The sequence below is a fragment of the Symphalangus syndactylus genome, chromosome 22 (genome assembly GCF_028878055.3).
Source record: "Symphalangus syndactylus isolate Jambi chromosome 22, NHGRI_mSymSyn1-v2.1_pri, whole genome shotgun sequence".
NCBI lineage: Eukaryota > Metazoa > Chordata > Mammalia > Primates > Hylobatidae > Symphalangus > Symphalangus syndactylus.
The window spans coordinates 25,155,882-25,179,106 of NC_072444.2; the positions used below are offsets into that span (position 1 = coordinate 25,155,882).

The 23,225-nt window shown below is 53.0% G+C and overlaps 1 protein-coding gene across 1 annotated transcript in view; it reads right to left on the reverse strand.

Moving 5' to 3' along the window:
* Nucleotides 1–850: 850 nt before the first annotated feature.
* Nucleotides 851–23,225, reverse strand: part of DRAXIN (dorsal inhibitory axon guidance protein) — a 44,432-nt gene continuing 22,057 nt past the window's right edge. Inside the window, exons 3-8 of the mRNA XM_055262664.2 lie at nucleotides 19,784–20,244; nucleotides 17,034–17,224; nucleotides 14,532–14,646; nucleotides 14,013–14,102; nucleotides 11,512–11,601; nucleotides 851–7,135 (exon numbers count right to left, since the gene is read on the reverse strand). Coding sequence (XP_055118639.1) covers nucleotides 7,023–7,135; nucleotides 11,512–11,601; nucleotides 14,013–14,102; nucleotides 14,532–14,646; nucleotides 17,034–17,224; nucleotides 19,784–20,244 — 1,060 coding nt within the window. The 3' untranslated portion in view covers nucleotides 851–7,022. The remainder of the gene's footprint in view (nucleotides 7,136–11,511; nucleotides 11,602–14,012; nucleotides 14,103–14,531; nucleotides 14,647–17,033; nucleotides 17,225–19,783; nucleotides 20,245–23,225) is intronic.

The following is a 23,225-nucleotide window of genomic DNA, read 5'->3' on the forward strand; positions in this document are numbered from 1 at the left end:
CCCTGGTCAGCAGAGCTGGGCAGCATTGGCTGGAACTGCCACCACGATAAGAGATGTCCTTCCTGGTGCCAAGCCAGGCCACCCCCTCACCAGTTCACGCCCTCTACCAAGATGGCAACTGCCCCTGCCCCAGCCCTGGCTTCCGTTGAGCTGCCTTGTCCTTTCTTATCTTGCAGGAGTCCCGCATCTGCTCTTCTCTGCACTCGGCCACCTTGGCTCTGAAGGAAGCTGCTGGGGATCAGCCTGCTGCAACCCCCCTCAGAATCTCTTTGGGACCTCAGCTGCCCCAACCCTAAAATGGGTAGGGAGATAAAAATCTGGGACTCCAGCCAGGTGCGGTGGCTCACACCTATAATCCCAGCACTTTGGGAGGCCGAGGTGGGTGGATCACTTGAGGTCAGGAGTTTGAGACCAGCCTGGCCAACATGGTGAAATCCCATCTCTACTAAAAATACAAAAAGTAGCCTGGCATGGTGGCACACGCCTGTAATCCCAGCTACTCGGGAGGCTGAGGCACGAGAATTGCTTGAACCTCGGGGGCAGAGGTTGCAGTGAGCCGAGACCGTGCCACTGCACTCCAGCGTGGGTGACAGAGCAAGACTCTGTCTAAAAAAAAAAAAAAATCTGAGACTCGCAGTCAAGAGGTCTGGCTGAGGGATTATGATGAGGACTGGGCGAGGGCAGGAGCCCTGTCTGCCTTGTTTGCTGCTAAGCTCAGGGCAAATGCTCAATCCAGTGTTGAGAAGTCACAGGTGGAACACCAGGCTTAGGATCCCCTCCAAATGCCTCTGTAGAGCTCACTACCAGCACAGACAGACCATCTCCTGGAGGAACAAATACAGACACCAGGTGGGCTTTTTAACCATCGTCTCTTTATTTACAGCTCGAGAGCACATGCAACATGACATCATGAAACTACAAGGGCGTGGCACTTCCCCCTCCCCCTGCCACTCCCCAACTTTAAAGAGGAGCTACAGCACCCTAGGAAATTGCCTAAGAGTCAGAAAACCCTACACTGAGGGTCCCAGGCTGAGGTGCTCCATTCATTTCCTCCAAAAATAAAGACCAGTTGCAGCCCAGGAGGCTGGGCCTCAGAGCCTGGGAGTTTGTCATTGCTGGTAATTAGCTAGGCAAAACGGGTCTCGGATTTGCCAACTCACACCTGAATACAAATACCCAGAATTATCCGAATGTCCCTGACCACCCCACATTTCTGTTTTCCCCGTCGTATCTTAGACGTGTGATTCTCAAATTTGATCGTGCCTAAGAATGACCTGGAGAACTTGTGAAAAGCCAAATGGCTGGGCCCCACCCCCAGAGATTCTGGCTCAGTAAGCGTGGGGTGGTGGGGCCCAAGATTCTGCATTTCTTTTTGTTTTTTGTCTTTTTTTGAGATAGAGTCTTGCTCTATTGCCCAAGCTGGAGTGCAGTGGTGCAGTCATGGCTCACTGCAGCCTCGACCTCTTGGGCTCAAGCGATCCTCCCACCTCAGCCTGGAGAATAGCTGAGACTATAGGTGTGCACCACCATGCCCAGCTAATTTTGTTACTTTTTGCAGAGACGCGGTCTCCCTATGTTGCCCAGGCTAAGATTCTGCGTTTCTACCAAGCTCCCAGGTGCTGTTACTGGCCCGTGACCGTAATCTGAGTGTCCAAGGTCTAGAAAGCCTCTTGCACCCAGAAGTGACCTGGCCATGGATCCTGTATCAGACCGCTTGTCTGACTTAGAATTCAGAAAATTCTGCACTCCCTGCAATATAAACCCCTGGTTTTGCAAACCGCCCTTCCCAGGAAAGGTGACCTTCCCTTCCGACCTCCTCCCCAGGAAACACACACAGTCACCATTGCCTGTCAGAGTGAAGACTATCACAGAGGTGACGGGACTCAGTCCAACCCCGTGAAACCCCCGGTGAGGAGCCACAGTGGTTTGCTCCTCTGGCCTCTCCACTGTCTGTCCTAGCACCATTTTCCTGGCTGTTCTGTTGTTTTATAAACCTGTTCCTTGCAGGTTTCAGGTATGCTGTCTCTCCAGCTGCAGAGTGAACCCCACCGCAGGGGCCGTGTGCCCACCACCTCACTGTTAGGTTTTGTTGGGTGGGTTGAATGTGGCTTGAAATAAGGACCCACCTCCAGCGGCTCAGTGGTAGAAGGGGTTGTGGCTTTAGGATTTACTTTGTGGCTTGGTCACTCCTCAAGGGGCTGTGAAGCTGTCGTTTTCCCACAAGCCTTGGCCCTCATGTCATTGCATGCTCAGCCTATTCCCAGCAGGCATGGAAACCACTCTTGGTGTCTCCAGACAAACCACGAGAAGGCAGCCCTGTGGGAACAGCAGGTATTCCTGGGATCCCAGGTGAGACTCCAGCTGGAGGAGTGCAGGAGGGCTCAGGCCACGGGCCCAGCAGCTACTGGTTGCCACCTGGCCTCCTGCTCAGCTCCCCCACTCCACCCAGGGTATCTTTTTAGACTGCAGCACCCATTTTATTGCAAAGCCACTTACTCCTCCAGCCCTGCCTCGGTGCCTGGAATCTGCACATGCTGCCAAGGGCTGAGGCCTGAACAGTTTTCCAAACCTCTTTGACCACGGGAACCGTACCCTGACCCTTTCTAATGGAGCATCTCATGGTCGCAGTGTTCTATGGAACACACTTTGGGGAAGGAGCTTGAATAGTGACTTAGAAATGATCTCAGAGTATGTGATGGGTCATTGTCAAAGAACCGACATCTCCTATAATTCTCCTAGAATAACGAATTAGCTAACACTGGAGGTTTAGTAGGTGCTAGGCACTGTTCTAAACACCTTATAAGAATTCTGCATTCACAGGCCAGGCACGCTGGTTCACGCCTGTAATCCCAGCACTTTGGGAGGCTGAGACAAGTGGATCACCTGAGGTCAGGAGTTTGAGACCAGCCTGGCCAACATGGTGAAACCCCATCTACTAAAAATACAAACAGTAACCGGGCGTGGTGGTGCTTGCCTGTAATCCCAGGTACTCAAGAGGCTGAGGCAGGAGAATCACTTGTACCCAGGAGGCAGAGGTCGCAGTGAGCCGAGATCGTGCCACTGCACTCCAGCCTGGGCAACATGAGTGAAACTCTGTCTCAAAAGAGAGGAAAAAAAAAAAAAAAGAAGTATGCATTCACTACTTACAACAGCCCTATGAAGGGAGAGTTATTATCCCCATTTTACAGATGAAAAAATCAAGGCACAGAGACCTTAAGAAACTTTCCTAAGGTTGCCAAGGCGGTGAGTGGTGGAATAGGTGGATTTAACACCAGCCGCACTGCTACAGATGGAAGGGGAGAGCAGAGACTCTCAGCCCCAGCTGCACCTGGAGTTACCTGGGGGAAAATCTGTGAAGCCCAGACCAAACAAAACAGAAGCCTTGTGGGTGGGCCCCAGGCCCGTGAATGTTCCCCGATTATTGCAACGTGCAGCCAAGGTTGACAGTGAGCAGGCTTGAACAGGGGTTGGCAAATTGTGGCCCTCGGGCCAAATCTGCCCCACTGCCTGTTTTTGTGCAGTTAGCAAGCTAAGAGCAGTTTTTGCACTTTTACATGGTTTTAGAAAATTAAACTAGTAATATTTTGTGGCCAGGTGCGGTGGCTCATACCTGTAACCCCAGCATTTTGGGAGGCTGAGGCGGGCGGATCATCTGAGGTCAGAAGTTCGAGACCAGCCTGGCCAATATGGTAAAACCTTATCTCTACTAAAAATACAAAAATTAACCAGGTGTGGTGGCGCATGCCTGTAATCATAGCTACTTGGGAAGCTGAGACAGGAGAACTGCTTGAACCCAGGACGCAGAGGTTGCAGTGAGCCGAGACTGAGCCACTGCATTCCAGCCTGGGCAGCAGAGCAAAACTCCATCTCCAAAAAAAAAAAAAAAAAAAGAGAGAGAATAATATTTTGTGACATGTGAAAAGTATATGGAATTCACATGCGTGTCCATAAATAGTTTTCCTGGAGCATAGCCATGAATTCATTTATACACTGTCTGTGGCTGCTTCGAGCTATGGCAGAGCTGAGTAGCTGGTGGAGATCGGATGGCTTGCAAAGCCTAAAATATTTATTTGGCCCCTCACAGTAAAAGTTTGCTAAACCCTGGATTAGAGGAAATTGGCTTCTGTATGAGCAAAATAAATTTAAGATAGACCTAAGGAAGAACTTCCTGGCAGAAAGGTTGGTTAGACACTTGAGAGGGCTTTGGGATTCCCAGCTCTGGAGTTAAGAGGTTCCATCCACCCATCCCTCTTTGGAAATGTCAAATAGAGATAGCTAGGGCAAAGAGATGGGCCTTGAATTTCCAACCATGGAACTACCCTGGCAACCAGTGGCAGTTCTATGGGCCTTTTAGCTTTGTCCTGACCCTCTGTGTTCTCCATGGCTGATGTCCTAGGACCATCTAACAGCTGTCCCCCAGCCATAGTAATGCTAGGCTTTCTTCCTGTGGTACTCCTTAGGGTTCTAGCCCCATAGAGCCAGCACAGTCCCGAGTCACCACTTAATGTGAGGCACACAGAGCATGTGGGTTGTCTGGTCTCAAGTACGAAGCTGCTGGCAGATCTGCCGTTTTAAATTTTTAAGTGTTTTATATTTTTGGAGTCTCACTCTGTCGCCCAGGCTGGAGTGCAATGGTGTGATCTCAGCTCACCGTAACTTCTGCCTCCTGGGTTCAAGTGATTCTCCTGCCTGAGCCTCCTGAGTAGCTGGGATTACAGGCACCTGCCACCATGCCTGGCTAATTTTTGTATTTTTAGTAGAGATGGGGTTTCACCATGTTGGTCAGGCTGGTCTCGAACTCCTTACTTCAAGTGATCTGCCTACCTCGGCCTCCCAGAGTGCTGGGATGTCAGGCATGAGCCCTCGTGCCCAGCCTTAATTTTTGTATTTTTGGTAGAGACAGGGTTTTGCCATGTTGGCCAGGTTGGTCTCGAACTCCTGAACTGAAGTGGCCCGCCCACCTCGGCCTCCCAAAGTGCTGGGATTACAGGCATGAGCCATTGCGTCTAGCCATATCTGCCTTTCAGCTAGCCTGCTTTGATCTCCCAGTTCCCCTGCCCCCCCGCTCCCTCCCCACAAGGTTCCCATGCCCATCAAACTTGGATAGGGAGAGAACAAGCATATTTAGTTTCTTCTAGATCTGCCTGCTTTCCTTGGTGCCTGACCCCTGACCCCGACTGATTTTTCCAATGCAGTAAACATCTCTGGCATCTTATGGGCGTGATCCAGGCCAGTGAGGAATTTGGCCAGGAAAGTCTTTTGTCATTCGCAACCTGGTTCGCCCTGGAACACAGGGTTGGCCAGGAGTGAGATGCCAAGTGGGGGGATTTAAATAGTTCTCCTGAAGTGACCCCTGAAGCCAGATCTGCTGGGACAGATGTTCTGGGTGGGCATTGTGAGTTGGCCTGTTAGGGGCAGTTAGCTTCAGATAGCACCTCAATTTCAGGCGAGCCTCAACTTCCCAGTGGGCTCTGCTGCAAAAATGTGGGGTGGGGTCCAGGGATGGTTTTGTGGTCCTGGAAATCACTAAACAGTATGCAAAGTGGGTAAACATGGGCAATATGTGTAGGGTTTTTTTGGATTCCATGCTTGCATCAGAACCCCTGGGGTGGAAGCTCTCCAGAAAACTGTAAAGTGCCTGTCCAGGACTGGGTGAGCAGGACCACAGGGACATAAAGGCCAACATGATTCTTTTCCCCAAACACTTCTTATCCCAGGATATCAGCTACCAGACCACAGGGATCAACCTGCCCAACTTATTCCTGCAAGCAAGTATGTGCTTAAGTTGTATTTTGTTTTGTTTTTAAATATGATACACCTTTGTCCAGGGAAGGCAGAGAACAGTCAAGTTATTGCAGCTACAGAGGAAGGGAATACCAGGGTGCGAGCCTCTCTTGCCAAAAGCCTTGGGGAATCTGGAAGAAATTCTTGGCTGTGGAGCAGCAAGAATGTGAGCCTTGGAGCTGGACAGCCTTGGCCCAGGTTCATGTCCTTGCTCTGCCATGTACTTCCCAGGACTTCTCAGTGGGTCCCTGGGTCAGCAGCCTCGTGTTCCCTGGGAGCTTGTTAGAGCACAGAGCCCACTGAGTCAGATGTGCTTTTTTCTTTTCTTTTTTTTTTTTTTTGAGATGGAGTTTCACTCTTGTCCCCCAGGCTGGAGTGCAGTGGCATGATCTCTGCTCACTGTAACCTCTGCCTCCCAAGTTCAAGCGATTCTGGTGCCTCAGCCTCTGAGTAGCTGGGATTACAGGTGTGTACCACCACGCCTGGCCTAATTTTTGTATTTTTAATAGAGACGGGGTTTCCCCACGTTGGCCAGGCTGGTCTCGAACTCCTGACCTCAGATGAGCCACCCGCCTTGGCCTCCCAAAATGCTGGGATTACAAGCGTGAGCCGCTGCGCCCGGCCAGATGTACATTTTTAACTGGACCTCCAGGTGACTCTTAGCATGTTCAGGTTTGAGGAGCATTGACCTGGGACCCTGGGCAAGTCAAGTCAAATAACTCCAGTGTGCCACACGGTCCTCAACCTTTCGCATGGTGATAATGCCTATTTGAAAAGGTCGTTGTGATAATTCAATGAGATAATGTATTCCAGCACTTAGCACAGTGCCTGGTACATAGGAGATGTTCCATATTCATCTCCTGCTGGTGGACCTTCTTTCGGGAAGTTTAAATTTCTTTTCCACTCTGAAAAATGCCTCTTGGTTTTGAACTTGAAGCTGTTGCAGTGCTGGAGTCGGACAGTAGAGGGCACTCTCAGCATTGCCATCGCGGAGAGCAAGACACGCGGGATGGAGGCTGCGTGGGTCCGGACTTCGGGTGTGCAGGTGCTGCGGGCCGGCTCCTGGGCACCCACCCAGCTCATTCGCCGAGCGGCTCCCCTCCTGGGGTTGAGTGTCCTGGGCCTGAGTCTGCAGCCTCAGCCATCTGTTCCCCGACTTGATTTCCCACTTCTAGTTATAAACAAATCGCCCGGCTTGTGCAAACCTCCCGGGCTCAGTCCCCAGTCCCGCCGGGCCACTAGACGTTGATGAAGGATCCCTGGTCGCCGTTGGCCGTCTCGGGCTCCACACAGCGCCCTTTCCTCCGTGTAACCCTGCGGTTCCGGTGGAATTTGGCATAGCAGCGCAGCCCTGGGCGAGTGGAGGCAAGGGGGTCAGAGGCACGAAGGGCCCGTGCGCTCCCCTTCCTTCCCCTGCACGCTCGGGGTCAGCCAGCTCTCTCCTGCCTTCTTTATTCTGCCCTGCAACCCAGCCTCCTCTCGGCAGCCCCAATGAGCTTAACACACACGAATCCGGGAGAGGGGAGGAATGAACACAGAAGGAGCACCGAGAAGACTCAGGGCGGTGAAAATATTCTGTGTGACACGTAATGGTGGGACAGGGCATGTATTTGTCAAAATCCACAGAATGCACCGCAGAGTGAACTATAACTTACACTACGACTTCAATTCGTAATAATAATACATCACTATTGGTTCGTCAAGCAACAAATGTACCACGGGAGGCCGGGCACGGTGGCTCAGGCCTATAATCCCAGCGCTTTGAAAGGCCAAGGTGGGTGGATCACTTGAGGTCAGGAGTTCGAGACCAGCCTGGCCAACATGGTGAAACCCCGTCTCTACTTAAAAAAAATACAAAAACTACCCGGGCGTGGTGGTGGGTGACCGTAATCCCCACTACTTGGGAGGCTGAGGCAGAAGAATCACGTGAACCCGGGAGGCGGAGCTTGCAGTGAGCCAAGATCATGCCACTGCACTCCAGCTGGGGCGACAGGGCCAGACTCCCTCTCAGAAAACAAACAAACAAATCTACCACATGATTGCAAGATGTTATTAATAGGAGAAACTGCATGCAGGGGCAAAGGAGGTATATGAGAAACACATTCTGTGCAATTTTTCTAGAAAACTGCTCTAAAAATAGAGTCCACAGGGTACGGTGGCTCACACCCGTAATCCCAGCACTTTGGGAGGCTGAGGTGGGAGGATCGCTTGAGCCCAGTAGTTCCAGACCAGCCTAAGCAACATAGGGAGACCCTATCTCTACAAAAAATGTAAAAATTAGCCAGGCATTGTGGCATACACCTGTAGTCCCAACTACAGGAGAGGCTAACATGGGAGGATCCCTTGAGCCCAGGAGTTCCAGGCTGCAGTGAGCCTTGATTGCGCCACTGTACTTCAGCCTGGGTAACAGAGTGAGACTCTGCCTCAAAAAAATTAAAAAATAAAATACACAGATAAATTCAATTAAAAAGTCTATAATCTTGAAAATTAGAAAGGAAAAAGGTTATTAATTTTTTTAAGTGGCTCAAATTCTGCCCTTCCCTGTGAAACATCCTATGGCTCTCCATTGCTTTTTTGTTTTTTTTTTTTGCAATGGAGTTTTGCTCTTGTTGCCCAGGCTGGAGTGCAGTGGCACAATCTTGGCTCATGCAACCTCCGCCTCCTGGGTTCAAGTGATTCTCCTGCCTCAGCCTCCCGAGTAGCTGGGATTACAGGCATGCGCCACCACACCCAGCTAATTTGGTATTTTTTTTTTTTTAGCAGAGATGGTGTTTCACCATGTTGGCCAGGCTGGTCTTGAACTCCTGGCCTCAAGTGATCTGCTCATCTCGGCCTCCCAAAGTGACGGGATCACAGGCATGAGCCGCTGCGCCAGGCCTCCATTTCTTTTTCTTTTCTTTTCTTTTTTTTTTTTTTTTTTTTTTTGAGACAGGTTCTTGCTCTGTCACCTGGACTGGAGTGCAGTGGCAAGATCTCGACTCACTGCAATCTCTGCCTCCTGGGCTCAAGTGATCCTCCCCGCTTCAGCCTCCCAAGTAGCTGGTACTATGGGTGTGCGCCACCACATCCGGCTAATTTTTTTTTTTTTTTTTGGTAGAGACAGTGTCTCTCTACCTTGCCAAGGCTGGTCTCCAACTCCTGGGCTCAAGGATCCACCTGCCTTGACCTCCCAAAATGCTGGGATTACAGGCATGAACCACCCCGCCTGGCCTCCAATGCCCACTTCTGTCTACCCTTTCTAAAACAACTGTAGGACTCATTATCATATTTTATCTTTATAGCCCTTATTACTTACTTTTTTTTTTTCTTTTTGAGACAGAGTCTCACTCAGTCACCCAGGCTGGAGTACAATGGCATGATCTCGGCTCACTACAATCTCCGACTCCCGGGTTCAAGTGATTCTCATGCCTCAGCCTCCCAAGTAGCTGGAATTACAGGCAAGTACCACCATGCCCATCTAATTTTTGTATTTTTAGTAGAGACAGAGTTTCACCATGTAGGCCAGGCTGGTCTCACTCCTGACCTCAAGTGATCCTCCTGCCTCGGCCTCCCAAAGTGCTAGGATTACAGGCATGAGCCACCATGCTCGGCCATAGCCCTTATTATTTTCTAAAGACATACTATCTATGTATTTGATTGTTGCCTGCTCACATCACTAGAATGTAATTCACGGGCACAGAACTTGCTGGTTCTTTTCACTACTGAACCCCCCAGTGTCCAGAGCAATGTCTGATACACAGTAGGCGCTCCCTAAATATTTAGCTGATTAGATGAGTGGATAATCAGAAGTACATAGCTTTATTGCTGAGGCGGGAGGATCCCTTGCGCCCGGGAGTTAAACCTACAGTGAGCCGGGATTGTGCCACTGCACTCCAGCCTGGGTGACGGAGCGAAACCCTGTCTCGAAAAAATAATTAAATTAAATTTAAAAGTCTACAATTTTAAAGATTGGGAAGAAAAAGATTTATTATTACCATTTTTAAGACAGGGTCTAGCTCCATCATCCAGGCTGGAGTGCAGTGGCATGATCACGGTAGATAATCTGTGAGGCTAATGTGAGGAAAACAGGGCATGTATCTCAGGTTCATAGAGGGGCTGAGTCCCAACTGCCCCATCCAGGAGATGTGAATGCTGATTTGATATTGGATGGAACTGATTAATTATCGTTCATGTTTGGCATTTTGTTTTTATTTATTTATTTATTTATTTATTTATTTTATTTTATTTTATTTATTTATTTTTTTTGAGACGGAGTCTCGCTCTGTCGCCCAGGCTGGAGTGCAGTGGCGCAATCTTGGCTCACTGCAAGCTCCGCCTCCCGGGTTCACGCCATTCTCCTGCCTCAGCCTCTCCGAGTAGCTGGGACTACAGGCGCCTGCCACCACGCCCGGCTAATTTTTTTTGTATTTTTAGTAGAGACGGGGTTTCACTGTGGTCTCGATCTCCTGACCTCATGATCCGCCCGCCTCGGCCTCCCAAAGTGCTGGGATTACAAGTGTGAGCCACCGCGCCTGGCCTGGCATTTTGTTTTTAAAAGAGTACTTGTCTTTCAGAGGTACACACTAAAATATCCACAGATGAAATACCTGTACGCTCCCAGGAGTTGCTTAGAAATCACGTCAGAATAAGGAAAGCGTGTGAGAGATGACAGACACAGAGTGGCCGTGAGTTGGTATTTACTGAAGCAGAGTGATGAGAAATGGGCGCTCATTAGACTATTCTAACTACTTTAGTATATATTTGAAACTTTGAAGAATACAAAATTGAAACTGGCTGGGTGTGGTGGCTCATGCCTGTAATCCCAGAACTTTGGGAGGCCAAGGTGGATCGCTTGAGGTCGGGAGTTTGAGACCAGCCTAGGGAACATGGCAAAACTCTGCCTCTACCAGAAATACAAAAGTTAGCTGGGCTGGTGGCATGCGCCTGTAGTCAGAGCTACCTGCGGGGCTGGGATGGGAAGATCACCTAAGCTTGGGAAGCAGAGGTTGCAGTGAGCCAAAATTGCACCGCTGCACTCCAGCCTGGGTGACAGAGTAAAACCCTGTCTCAAAACAAAACAAGAACCTGAAACTATTCCCCCCACTTTCCTGGCTGTGTAAGTTTGGGCATCATTAAGCTTTCTGTGCCCCAGTTTGCTTATTCATACAGTGGGGATCATAGCCCCTTTCTAGGGGTGGTCGTGGGGATTTCAGTAGAAAAGTGCTCAGCACAGAGCCCAGCACACCTAGGCGAGGTGGGGGCACGGAAGAGTTAAAGAGGCAGCTGGTCCAGTGCATCCTTCCCTGGGACATGCTGGGAAACTCACCCCCACCCCATTATCACACTTCAGTGCCTCCGCTGGGATAGAATTCTGGTGTGAAAGCGGCAGCCTTCTGAGGCTGGATCTAATTTAAAGAGATGTGATCCTGTCTCCTCCCTTCTCCCTCCTCCAGATAGTGGGAGATTGCGCCAGCTTGTATTTCAAAAGTTGAGAAAAGCAAATCTGAGAAATGATGCCAAGAATCAGGACTAAATGAGTTCACAGATTGGGAAGGCACTGATAAAGCTGTTCTTGCTCACGTCCATGGCTCCCGAGGGATTCTCCCACCTACTCCCCCACTGCAGGCCCCTGATCCACCCTCTGCCGGGAAAGCTTGTCCCCCACTCAGTGCAGAACCAGCTTCGAGAAAGGGAGGCTTTGTGGTTCTCAGAGCATGGGGAGCCCCCCGCAAAGGAGTCTGGACCCACCTTCCACACACATGCAGTCATCGAAGCATTTGTTGTTGAGGCCTCGGTTGTGGGGTGTGCAGAGATGCTCCCGCAGGTCGCAGCAAGTCCCTGCCAACACAGAGAGCACACGCAGTCAGCCAAGCTGAGCCGCCCCTCCCTGCAGCCCTGCACTCGGTCCCACTGGACAAGAGATCCATCATCTCTGTGGCAGGCCGTGCCCTGACGGGGTGGGCCATCTGGTGTGCAAGGCTCCTGGGTGGAACCACAGAGGGATGTCACGGCCGAGGCCCCCAAGTGTCGGCGGCAGAGACCCTAGCTGCCTCAGATAGCAACTGATTGATCATGGGAAGAGCGAAGGGTGTGTGAGGTCTCCTCCTAGACAGAGCCAGTAGAACAGCTGGGGGCTGCCAGGTGTGGAGTCAGCTCAGAGCTGGGAGGGGCCTCAGGATCCCCAACACCGATGTCCTCTTTTGACAGATGGGGAAACTGAAGCCCTGGGCACCTGCCATGGAGCCGGCTCCCAGAGCGACTGTCCAGTGGGCCCAAACGCGGGCCTTTTCTTTGCGCCCAGGGTGAAAACAATGGTTTGGGAATGAAGCAGTCTGTCAGAGAGCTGGTGGTTTGCCTTATACGATGCTAATTGCTGGTTTGGTTGCTTGTTTTGTAGAATATTCTGGTCACTGATCTAACCATCGTGGTGCCGTGGAGGTGTGCCGCTCGGATCTCTCCTGGGGAAAGCGCTTGCTGGCGGCCTCCAGCTGGTACAGCTTCAGGGCCACCTTGGCCCATGGCAGGCTGTTCCCAGCAGCCCCTGCCAATGACAGGCATGGGGGTTCTGGGGCCTAGCCATTTCTGCTCAGCATGGGCCTCGTCTAACAGGCCACCTCTGCACCGGAGCGCCCATCTGGTGCATGATGTCCGAAGCTTCCTCCATCCAATCCGGCTTCCTCCCCCTTTCATCATTCACAAGTATTTCCCACCCCTAGCCCACCCGAAAATAAATCTGTTGCAGTTTTTGTTTTGTTTTGTTGAGACAGGGTCTTGCTCTGTCACCCAAGCTGGAGTACAGTGGTGCGATCACATCTCGCTGCAGCCTTGACCCCCAAGGCTCAAGTGATCCTCTTGCCTTAGCTTCCTGAATAGCTGGAACCATGGGCACACACCACCAAGGCTGGTTGGTTAATTTTTTATTTTTGTATTTTTTTTTTATTTTGAGACAGAGTCTCACTCTGTCAGAGTGTAGTGGTGAGATTTCGGGTCACTGCAACCTCCGCCTCCCAGGTTCAAGCAATTCTTTGCCTCAGCCTCCTGAGTAGCTGAGATTACAGGCACCTGCCACCATGCCTGGCTAATTTTTGTATTTTTAGTAGAGACAGGGTTTCACTTTCTTGGCCAGGCTGGTCTTGAACTCCTGACCTTGTGATCCATCCACCTCGGCCTCCCAAAGGGCTGGGATTACAGAAGTGAGCCACCGCGCCCAGACAAGCCTGGTTATTTTTTTAAATTATTACTATTTTTGGAGATGGGGTCTTCCTGTGTTGCCCAGGCTGGTCCTGAACTCCTGGGACCCTCTCGCCTCTGCCTCCCGTAGTGCTGGGATTACAGGCGTGAGCCACTGGGCCCGGCCTCACACTTCTAACTTACCTCAGTATCTGCTTCCTGGAAGTCCCAACAGACCCCCAAGGGCCCCCAGGGTTTAGGACATTAGTTACAACATCCGGCTTCTTGTTTTTGGACTGTCTCCATGGGGACGGCTGCTGAACAGTGATGATGTCACCAAAAGCATCTCCAGAATGCCCGACAGTATTTGATGGGACAAGGACAGCATTAAGCCCTGCCTAGTGTCAGGAGGAAGAGGGCAAGACAGGATCATCCCGATTCAAGGCAGCTTGGGGCTGTGGTGAAGAGGCTTTCCAGCCAGGCCAGGTTGGAGCCACTTCTTAACTGTGTGACCTTGGGCAAGACAGCCTCTCTGGGGCTCAATCACCTGGCTTGAAAACTGTGTTGTTGTGAGTAACATATTTTAATGTATTATTTTTTTTTTTTGAGATGGAGTTTCCCTCTTGTCACCCAGGCTGGAGTGCAGTGGCGTGATCCCAGCTCACTGCAACCTCCGCCTCGCAGGTTCAAGCGATTGATTCTCCTGCCTCATCCTCCCGAGTAGCTGGGATTACAGGCATGTGCCACCATGCCTGGATAATTTTTATATTTTTAGTAGCGATGGGGTTTCTCCATGTTGGCCAGGATGGTCTCAAACTCCTCACCTCAGGTGGTCCACCCGCCTCAGCCTCCCGTAGTGCTGGGATTACAGGTGTGAGCCACTGTGCCTGGCCGTGAATAATGTATTAAATGAATGGATGTTGACAGCAACTCTCAGGAAAGTGGCAGCTGTTGTTATTATTTATCATCCATGAAGGGTCAAGGATTCTCATGTCTTGCACACGTGGGAACCCCCACTCCCACCCAGGTTCCCTCCCAGCACCCAGCCTGGCGCCTTGAATGTGGGTGCTGGCTGGTACCTGGCAGGCAGTCTTGGTGATGGTCGCATGGTTCCCCTTCGGCTGGTGATGTTTCGTTACCATCACTGGAGAGTTTACCGCGGTGTTTCTCTGGGGATAAGAAGATCTGTCGTCAGAAGCTGGGGCCCAGCAGAGCAGAGGTTAAGCACAGGGACTCAGGTGTTGGAGTGCCCATACCACCACCCTACAGCGTGGCTTGGACAAGGCACTGTACCCCTCTGTCTCTGCCTCAGTTTTCTCTTCTCCAAAATGGGATCAACAGTACTATGGACCTCACAGGTATTTTCCCTCGGGGTCACATGAGTGGAAACATGGAAGCGTGTGGCACGTGATAAGCATTTGACAGCATTCTCCATTCCAAGTGGTGTTTCCAGGTTAGGCTCCATGCTCCGCCTCTCCCCACATCCCACCTTTGGACATCTGAAGATCAGACAGGGCTCACTGGGGCCCCCACGTCAACAGATGGTGCAGGAGGGCAGGGCGCCCAGGCATGGAAGGTGGTGGGGTAGGTGGGCATACCTTTCTTCTTTGCAGAGGGCCAACCATCAGGTTTTAAATCTTCATAATCGGTCCAGTCGAACAAGGCCATGTCCAGCGTGGGCATCACCTCCCCGTCAGACCTGGGCTGTGCCTGCTGGAGACAGTGGAGAAGGGGGATGTTGGAACCTTCAAATCCATGGAAGCAGGAGTGTGGAGTCCCAAGGCCAGAGGGCAAAAAAGAGGCTTCTCAGAGGCCACCTCATCCTCTGCTGGGCAGCCTGGAGTCTCAGCCTGAGGACATAAAGATGGCTGCCGGAGGCTCCTGTTCCAGTGGCCACTAGGTAATTTCCTTCCTGTGCAGCCATTACTCAAGAAGGACCATGCAGACACACACAGGTGAGTTACCCACCAGGCCCTCTGAGGAGGGGCAGAGACCACCCGCAGGCTGGGAAGGCAACCTTCCTCACCCAGGGTCTTTAAGCCCACGAGGAGGGAGTTGGAAGTAGCCTAGCCACTCAGTGGACTTTCCCATCCCTTCCTCTCTCTGCAGAGGTTACCAGCTCTCCGCGGCACCACTGAGGCCACACCAGAGCTCAGTCCCACTCACAGCCCGGGCCAGTGGCCCCAGGAATGCAGAGGGCTAGAGGTCCTCAGCAATAGCTGGATCTACGCACGGGCCTATGCACGCACTAGGGCATGGGCAGGAACTGCACCTTCTAGGCTGGGCTGCAGGTGGCCTTGGATGATGAGACGGATAACCATGTATTCCTGGGAAACGGTCCGCAGCTTTCATCACAATCTCAAGGGGGTGCAAGACCCCAAAAAAGGATAAGAAAGATCTGCTGCTAAAAAAGCTTTATTTCTTTTGTGTTTTTGTGGAGATGGGAGTTCACCATGTTGGCCAGGCTGGTCTTGAACTCCTGACCTCAAGTGATCCACCCGCCTCAGTCTCCCAAAGTGCTGGGATTACAGGCGTGAGCCACCCACTGCACCTGGCCTATTTCTTTTTTATACATATATATTATTGATCCTTTTAAATAATTTTAGTTTGAAAACCTTTTTTTTTTTTTTTTTTTTTTTGAGATGGAGTCTCGCTCTGTCGCCCAGGCTGGAGTGCAGTGGTGTGATCGTGGATCGTGGCTCACTGCAAGCTCTGCCTCCTGGGTTCAAGCAATTCTCTGCCTCAGCCTCCCAAGTAGCTGGAACTACAGGTGCCTGCCACTATGCCCGGCTATTTTTTTTTTTTTTTTTTGTATTTTTAGTAGGGATGGGGTTTCACCGTGTTAGCCAGGATGGTCTCGATCTCCTGACCTCGTGATCTGCCCGCCTTGGCCTCCCAAAGTGCTGGGATTACAGGCATGAGCCACCGTGCTTGGCCTGAAAACCTTTAAAAACCACAGAAGGGGTGCAAGAATGATGCGGTCAGCTCCTATATACCCCTCTTCTAGAATCACCAGTGGGTAGTGTTTTTGCCACATTTGCTCGCTTACTTTCTCTCCACATTTTTTTTTTCCTTGAGACAGGGTCTCACTCTGTCTCCCAGGCTGGAGTGCAGTGGTGCAATCATGGCTCACTGCAGCCCTGACCTCCTGGGTTCAAGGGATCCTCCCGCCTCAGCCTCCTGAGTAGCTGGGACCACAGGCACATGACCTCATGTCTGTCTGATTTTTAAAAAAAGTTTTGTAGACACAGGGTCTCACTATGTTGCCCAGGATAATCTCAAACTCCTGGGCTCAAGTGACCCTTGTACCTTGGCCTTCTAAAGTGTTGGAATTACAGGTGTGAGCCAACGCGCCCGCCCCACATATCTTTTATTTTATTTTTTTTAGACAAAGTCTCACATTGTCGCCCGGGCTGGTGTGCAGTGGGGCAATCTTGGCTCGCTACAGCCTCCGCCTCCCGGGTTCAAGCGATTCTCCTGCCTCAGCCTCCCGAGTATCTGGGACTACAGGCGCGCGCCAGCACGCTCAGCTAATTTTTGTATTTTTAGTAGAGATGGGGTTTCACTATGTTGGCCAGGCTGGTCTCGAACTCCTGACCTCGTGATCTGCCCACCTCTGCCTCCCTAAGTGCTGGGATTACAGGCGTGAGCCACTGCGCCCAGCCCACATATCTTTTTTAAAGATCTGATGCAGATGGGTCCAAGTATTAGCTAATGCTTATTAATTCTGGGTCTTGACGACATAGTTTTAAAAATCACCATTATTATCCTTCATGCTCCTCTGTACACAGAAAGCTCCTCCCCAGGCCTTGCTGCTCTCCATGCAGACACCAGCGTGCTGAGCTGCCGCTTGCCTCCTTGGCTGTCCCCAGAGTGGGACCCTGGGAGCACTTTGCCCTGGACAGTGGCAGCCCCTTGTCAGGATGGAGCACCCACCAGGGCTGGAGCTAGACTGGATGGGCAGCAGGAGATCTGGTTTCAATCTAAGCTCTGTGGTCTCCTGCCCCTGTGCCTCAGTCTCCCTACAGGTATTAAGAGGGCTTTCCATGACATGGGCTCAAGGACCCTTCCAGATCTGAGGCTGTTTGGTGACCCCTTACCTGGGGCCGCAGGGAGGTGACAGGCAGGATCAGGGACTCTTCTGTGGCAGGTGCTGCCTCAAAGGTGGTGAGGAAGAACATGGTGGGGGCCAGGCTGGTGGAGGATTCCTCCATGGCTGCATCCAGCACCTGGGCTTCGGAAAGCTCCGCCTTCTTCATCAGGGAGCTGGGACCTCGGACCAAGGCTCGGCCTGAGACACAGAGTGGGGAGCACAGGGGCTATATCTGCTTGCCACCTCGTGGCGGTCTACAGTAAAACCCACGTTTTATGCTGCAGGAGGCGGCAGGGACCGTGTGACAAGCCCTTGGTTCAGCCCCTATTCCTGCTTCCTACCCTTCTTGGGAGGTAGGGGGAGGGGAACTCGGAGGAAAATGCCTTGGAAGAACTTGCCCTGTCACTGGGGAGACAGTCCAAGGATTCTCCCTGTAAAGCAACATTCCAGCAAGTCCAAGTCCAGGTTGGCTGGGCGCAGCCAGATATGTAAGTGTAACAAATAGGAACTAGTAGGATTAACCATGGAAGGCTTCCTGGAGGAGGTGAAGTTTGAGTAGGGAGAAATGTCATGAGGCTGAGAATCACTGCAGTGGCCTTTGAGGAAGCTGGGAGGTGGGAATCACTGCTTATCACACACAGATGAGTGTATCCTGTGTGGTGACAATTAGTCATCACCCCATTAATGGGGCACCTACTGTGTGCTGGGTCCCAGATGAGCTGCGTCACAAGCATTATTTCATCTAACTACTGCAAGAACTCTGGGAAGTGGGTGCTCCTTCAGTCTCATCTACAGGGAAGGAAACTGAAGCACAGAGAGGTTAGGTGACTCGCCCAAGGATGCACAGCTCATGAGTAGCAGGGCCTGGATTCAGCTCCGGCAGGGCTGGAGTGCAGGGGCTCAATCTTGGCTCACTGCAACCTCTGCCTCCAGGGTTCAAGTGATTCTCCCACCTCAGCCTCCTGAGTAACTGGGATTACAGGCATGCACCACCACACTTGGCTAATTTTTGTATTTTTGGTAGAGATGGGGTTTCTCCATGTTGCCCAGGTTGGTCTCGAACTCCTGATCTCAAGTGATCTGACTGCCTAGCCTTCCAAAGTGCTGGGATTACAGGTGTGAGCCACCACACCCAGCCTGGCCTGAGGTTTCACAGCCAGTCATTAGCAGAGCAGGGCCTAGCCCGCAAACCTTCTCCGTTCCCCACCTCCTCCTCACCATATCAACTCTCCCAGGAGGCCTGGCTGCAGCCCTGGAGCTGGGGGAGCGGGAGCCCAGCAGGACCGGTCCACACCCCACGCGTGCCCTCTAGCTGTCCTCAAAGGTGCCAGCATCCTCCCCTGAAAGCTGACACAGGTGACCCCGGGAGTGGGAGACTGAAAGTCAAAGCCGGGGGACCCTGACTGGCCTCTGCCCACTTACGGGGTTCTCAGGCCTCTCAGGGAAGCCAGCCTCAGCTGTTTGCACGAGAAGGGGCGTTGAGCCTCCATTGCCTTCCTGCCAAAGAACCCCGCTGTCACCACTGCGTTTGTGGCACTCGGCATGTCCCTAGAGGCAGTTGGGTCACATGGAGAGCTTAGAAGCCAAGTTCCCTGGCTTAGGGCCAGGCAGGGCTGGGAGGAGCCACCTGACTGGAGCTGAGGGGACATGTCTGCACCGAGACTGAATGGGCACGGGGAAAGGGAAGCCGGGGCCAGCAGGGGGCTAGCTAGCTCCCAGGGGATGTGGGGGAAACGTTAAGGAAGGTGTGAAGGGCTAGGGGAGCACGGAGGCAAACAGGGCAGAGGCAGGAGCGGTAGGCAAGCGATGCCTCTCCTGGAGTCACCTGTGTCCAGGTTGGTGGACACTGATTTGGCCTCAGCAGGGGGCTGAGATTAACCAGAACAATGACTGCTCATGGCGCTGCCAGCTGAGCTCCAAGCGCCCCACTAACCAAGTCTCTGCAACGACACTGAGGGTAGATGGGATGGGACCAGTCTCCTTGCTTTACAGAGGGGAAAACCGAGGCACAGAAAGAGAACTTGCCCAGGGCCACACCCGAGTGGTGGAGGCAGGACCTGATCTCGGGCAGACCTGGCTTCAGAGTCTAGGCTCTTAGCCCCTACCAGATGCATCAGAGTCGAGTAAGAAATGTGCTTGGAGGGCCCTGTACTGTTCCATTTCTATTCAGAACTTAAAGTAGGAGAAATTTAGGTCAGATACAAGATAGAACTTCCTGATTCAGGAGGATGATCTGTTGATAAGACAGATTATTATTATTATTTTTGAGACAGAGTCTCGCTCTGTCGCCCAGGCTGGAGTGCAGTGGCGCGATCTCAGCTCACTGCAAGCTCCGCCTCCTGGGTTCACGCCATTCTCCCGCCTCAGCCTCCCAAGTAGCTGGAACTACAGGCGCCCACCACCGCGCCCGGCTAATTTTTTGTATTTTTAGTAGAGACGGGGTTTCACTGTGGTCTCGATCTCCTGATCTCGTGATCTGCCCGCCTCGGCCTCCCAAAGTGCTGGGATTACAAGCGTGAGCCACCACACCCGGCCGCGATAAGACAGATTCTATTGCAACACATCCCTCTCCTCTTCCCATGCCCCAACCCCAGGCCTCTCCCAGCCTCCTCCCCTTACCAGGTCCCTCTGGCTTCAGTGAGACCTCTCCTCTCCTCTGGACCTCATGCCCCTGACCCTTCCCTGCATCCTCTCCTGCTCCCCTCAGTCCATGGCAGGAATCACCCCCATCCCCACCCTTCGCAGCCCTCCAGCTACCTCGGTGCAGCCTCAACCTGTCCCTGCGTCTCTTGTGCTCCCTGCTGCGTTTCCTGGTCCTCTCCCAACCTGAAGGTCGGTTCTCCTTCTCGGGGTAGGGCAACGCCAGCCCCAGGAGCAGGTCCTTGTCCTGCAGCAGGCCTGCAGGACTCTGCTCAGGCAGCAGCCCTTCAGCCTCTGGCAGCCTGGAGGCCTGCCTGGTGGCGGTGACCACAGCCCCATCCTGGGCCTGGCTGGGCAGGCCTGGGCCCCACTCCTTCTTGCCCAGGCCCCGCCGGCGGTGGTGGCTGGCCTGAGGCGTCCACAGTGCTGGGCCTGGGAGGTCGATGTGATTCTCAGGGAGGTTCCGGGCAGGGGTCCCAGGTGCAAGGGCACCTGCTAGGCTCAGCTCCAGGGGCAGCAGGAGGACGAGGAACAGCATGGGGGCGGTGTGGATGGCAGGCCCAGCCATTGGCTCCTCCCTGCAAGAAAAGCAACGCCATGAATGCGCAGCCCCAGGTCTCTCTCTGCTGCCTCTCACTCAAATGATTAAAGCCCAGTTTTTCTCAACAGCCATAGAGGGGGATTTTGCTCCCGGTGACATTTGGCAATGCCGGAAGACATATTTTAGTTGTCAAAACTGGGGAGTGCTACTGGCAGGTAGAGGTTGGAGCCCGGGGATGCTGCTAAACGCCTGACAATGCACAGGACAGGCCCCCAAACCAAGAATCATCCGGCCCAGAAAAACAGCAGTGCTGAGGCTGAGAACCCCCAGCTTAAATCATTTCAGCAGCATCCAGGTTCCAGATTAGTCCAGAATTCCTTTCTCTGCACAAACCTCTACCCCTTACCAAGTCCCCTAGAAGGGAACTGAGTCCCTCAGAGCTCAGAAATATGCCTCTGGCCCCTGAGACTTGACTCGGAGCCTAATTCCATACAAATGGAATAATAGCGTTTGAGCGCACGCTGTCGGCAGGACCCACGTTAAGTGCTTTGTGTGAATTCATGTCACTTCGCCCTTTCAACAGCTCTCTGAAATGGCTCCTGTTATTTTCCCCATTTTTCTGAAGTAGCAATTAAGGCTCAGAGAGGTTAAGTCACACCTACTAAGTGGCATTGTGTCATTCCTGTCCCTCACCCCTGAACCCCATGTGGTTGTCCCAGGATGGCCCAGCTCTGCCTTTTTCTTCTCCTCTCACAATGAGCTCTGAGGCTCCAGAATGTTCTGACACTGTCCCTTCCCCTGGCAGAGGGGCTGTGGGAACAGCTTTGCAGACTTGGCTCTGACCCCTGCAGGGTAGACTGAGCCAACCCGCCCTAGCCTCAGGACAGCCCCCTCAGGGGACCCAGTGCCCTCCCTCCACACTGGAGGGAGAAGCTGCAGCTCAGGGGATGGTGGGGGCGTCTGTCCGACTCTGGAGACCTCCTGCTCCCGTGCACCACCCACAGCTGCTCCTCCACACACCCCCCTCCATTGCACCAACCTCACTGTATCCTGGAGCTGGGCACTAGGTTAGCCAGGCTAATTGAATTTTTATGGCCTCCAGAGTATTCCACTAGGCTGGCAAGGGTGCTTACGCCACCATTTCTTTGTGATTTGTGGCCATATAATTGCCCAGGGCTGAGAAAAGGTTGGCGGGCCTGTGATGTTTCCCTGCTTCCTGGCGCCTCTCCCTGCGGCCCCCGTGCTGGCTGGCCCACCCCAGTGTCACCTTAGCCGACCCCGAGCGAGGGTGGTAGGGCAGGGAAACTGCTGTGCCCTCAAAGCCCTGACCACCCACTCGGGGAGGGGAGGGGGAAACACCTTCTCCAGCCTCGCAGGGTCTGTGGTGGATTCACCCAGTTCCGCCTCCATCCCAGCCTGGCATGTCCTGGCCCCCTGGGATCCTGGGCCCTGGCCTCCACTGCCCACTGCTCGGCTCTTCCTAGAACTGTGGGTGGAGACAAGGAGGTGGCCATCACTTTCCATCTTGTCCCCTATCCCGGGGATCTGGCTGAAGATTCTAGGTGAGCCTTGGTGACATGCGTGGGACGCTGGGACAGGCTTGTTGTGACAACCCTGTCTCCCGTCACACCTGCATCCATTCCTAAGGCCACAGACCCTGCATCACAGTCCCTGCTACTGTCCTGGTCACTTCACCAGCAACGGAAGGCTCTGTCCCACTGGCCTTGCCTCCAGCCCTTCCCTAACAAGTGCTCTTGAGGCCAGAGCTCAGCAAGTGGGACCTGTGTCCCTGGTTCCTGAGGCAGCCCAGGGGGAGGAGGGGCCCATTTTAAAGGCCTGTCACTCAAGCATTGTTAGGCGCAGAGGGAACCTCAATCCTGCTTCGGGGCCAGTGGATCGGGGCTGCTCTCTGGGCTGGCGTTTAGCCTGACCACTGCCAGACTTCGCCCCCTGCTCTCCTTGTGACTGGAAAGGCCAAGCGCATATGGGATCTCGTCCATGTCTAAGACCCAGCCCTGCCTTTCTGTCCTGCAGGGACATGACAGCCTGGGAGAAGCCCAAAGAGCATCCCAGGGACAGGGAAGCTTTGGGACGTTGGCCAACGAAAGGAATCCCCGCCTCCTCCTTGTCCTGGGGGTTGAGGGGAATGAGGTAGAAAACCCAGACATTGCAGGCAAGAGAGCAGAGGAGGCTTGGCAGAGAGGTGGGCAGCTTCTCAGCTAGCCTGCTGTCCCCGGGGACACACAAGGCTGTCAGTAAACCTCAGAGCCAGCCTCTCAGCCTGGTGACCAGCCTAGGTGCTGGTCTTGGAGGACAGCTCCTCCCCTGCACAGCCAGGAGATGAACTCCCACTCCTGCCCCACTCCAACACCCCCAAGCAGCATGGTCCCAACCAGACTGCCACCTTCCCAAGCTCCGTTGCCAAGACCCTACTTGGCTGTGAGTCCATTCACGGTACCCATCCTGCTTCAGGGCCAGTGGAACCCCAGTCTGAATGCCATCTTTGTTCCCTCCCACCCTTCAAGCACCACATATCACCCACGCAGCCAGCCTGGGACAGAGGAAGTGGGATTTCAGTGCACAGTGCCAGAGCACCCATGGGGGTGCACCCAAGGGGGCTCCATCCTCTCCCCAGACCCAGCATATACTGGTGGTATGGCTGCTCGGGTTGTGACCCTTATCTGCTCAAAACTGTCTATTGCTCCCTATTGCCTTCCCACGTAACCACAGACTCCTTACTTTGGCACTGAAGACCTTGTGTAATGTGGCCCCAACCAAGCTTTGCAGCTCCAACTTCTACTTTTTCCCCTTCACAGGCAACAGAGACTGCTCCCTGGGCCCCAAACACACCCCCGCTTTCTGGCTCTCTGTTCTCACTTCACCTGTCCCCTCTGCCTGGAACCTCTCCCCTCCTCCCTCATCTCTCTCCGTCCATGTCCTGCCCATCCTTTGGGACTCAACCCAAATGTCCCTTCCTCCAGGAAGCCTTGTTCAGTCCCCTGACTCCATGTGCTCTCC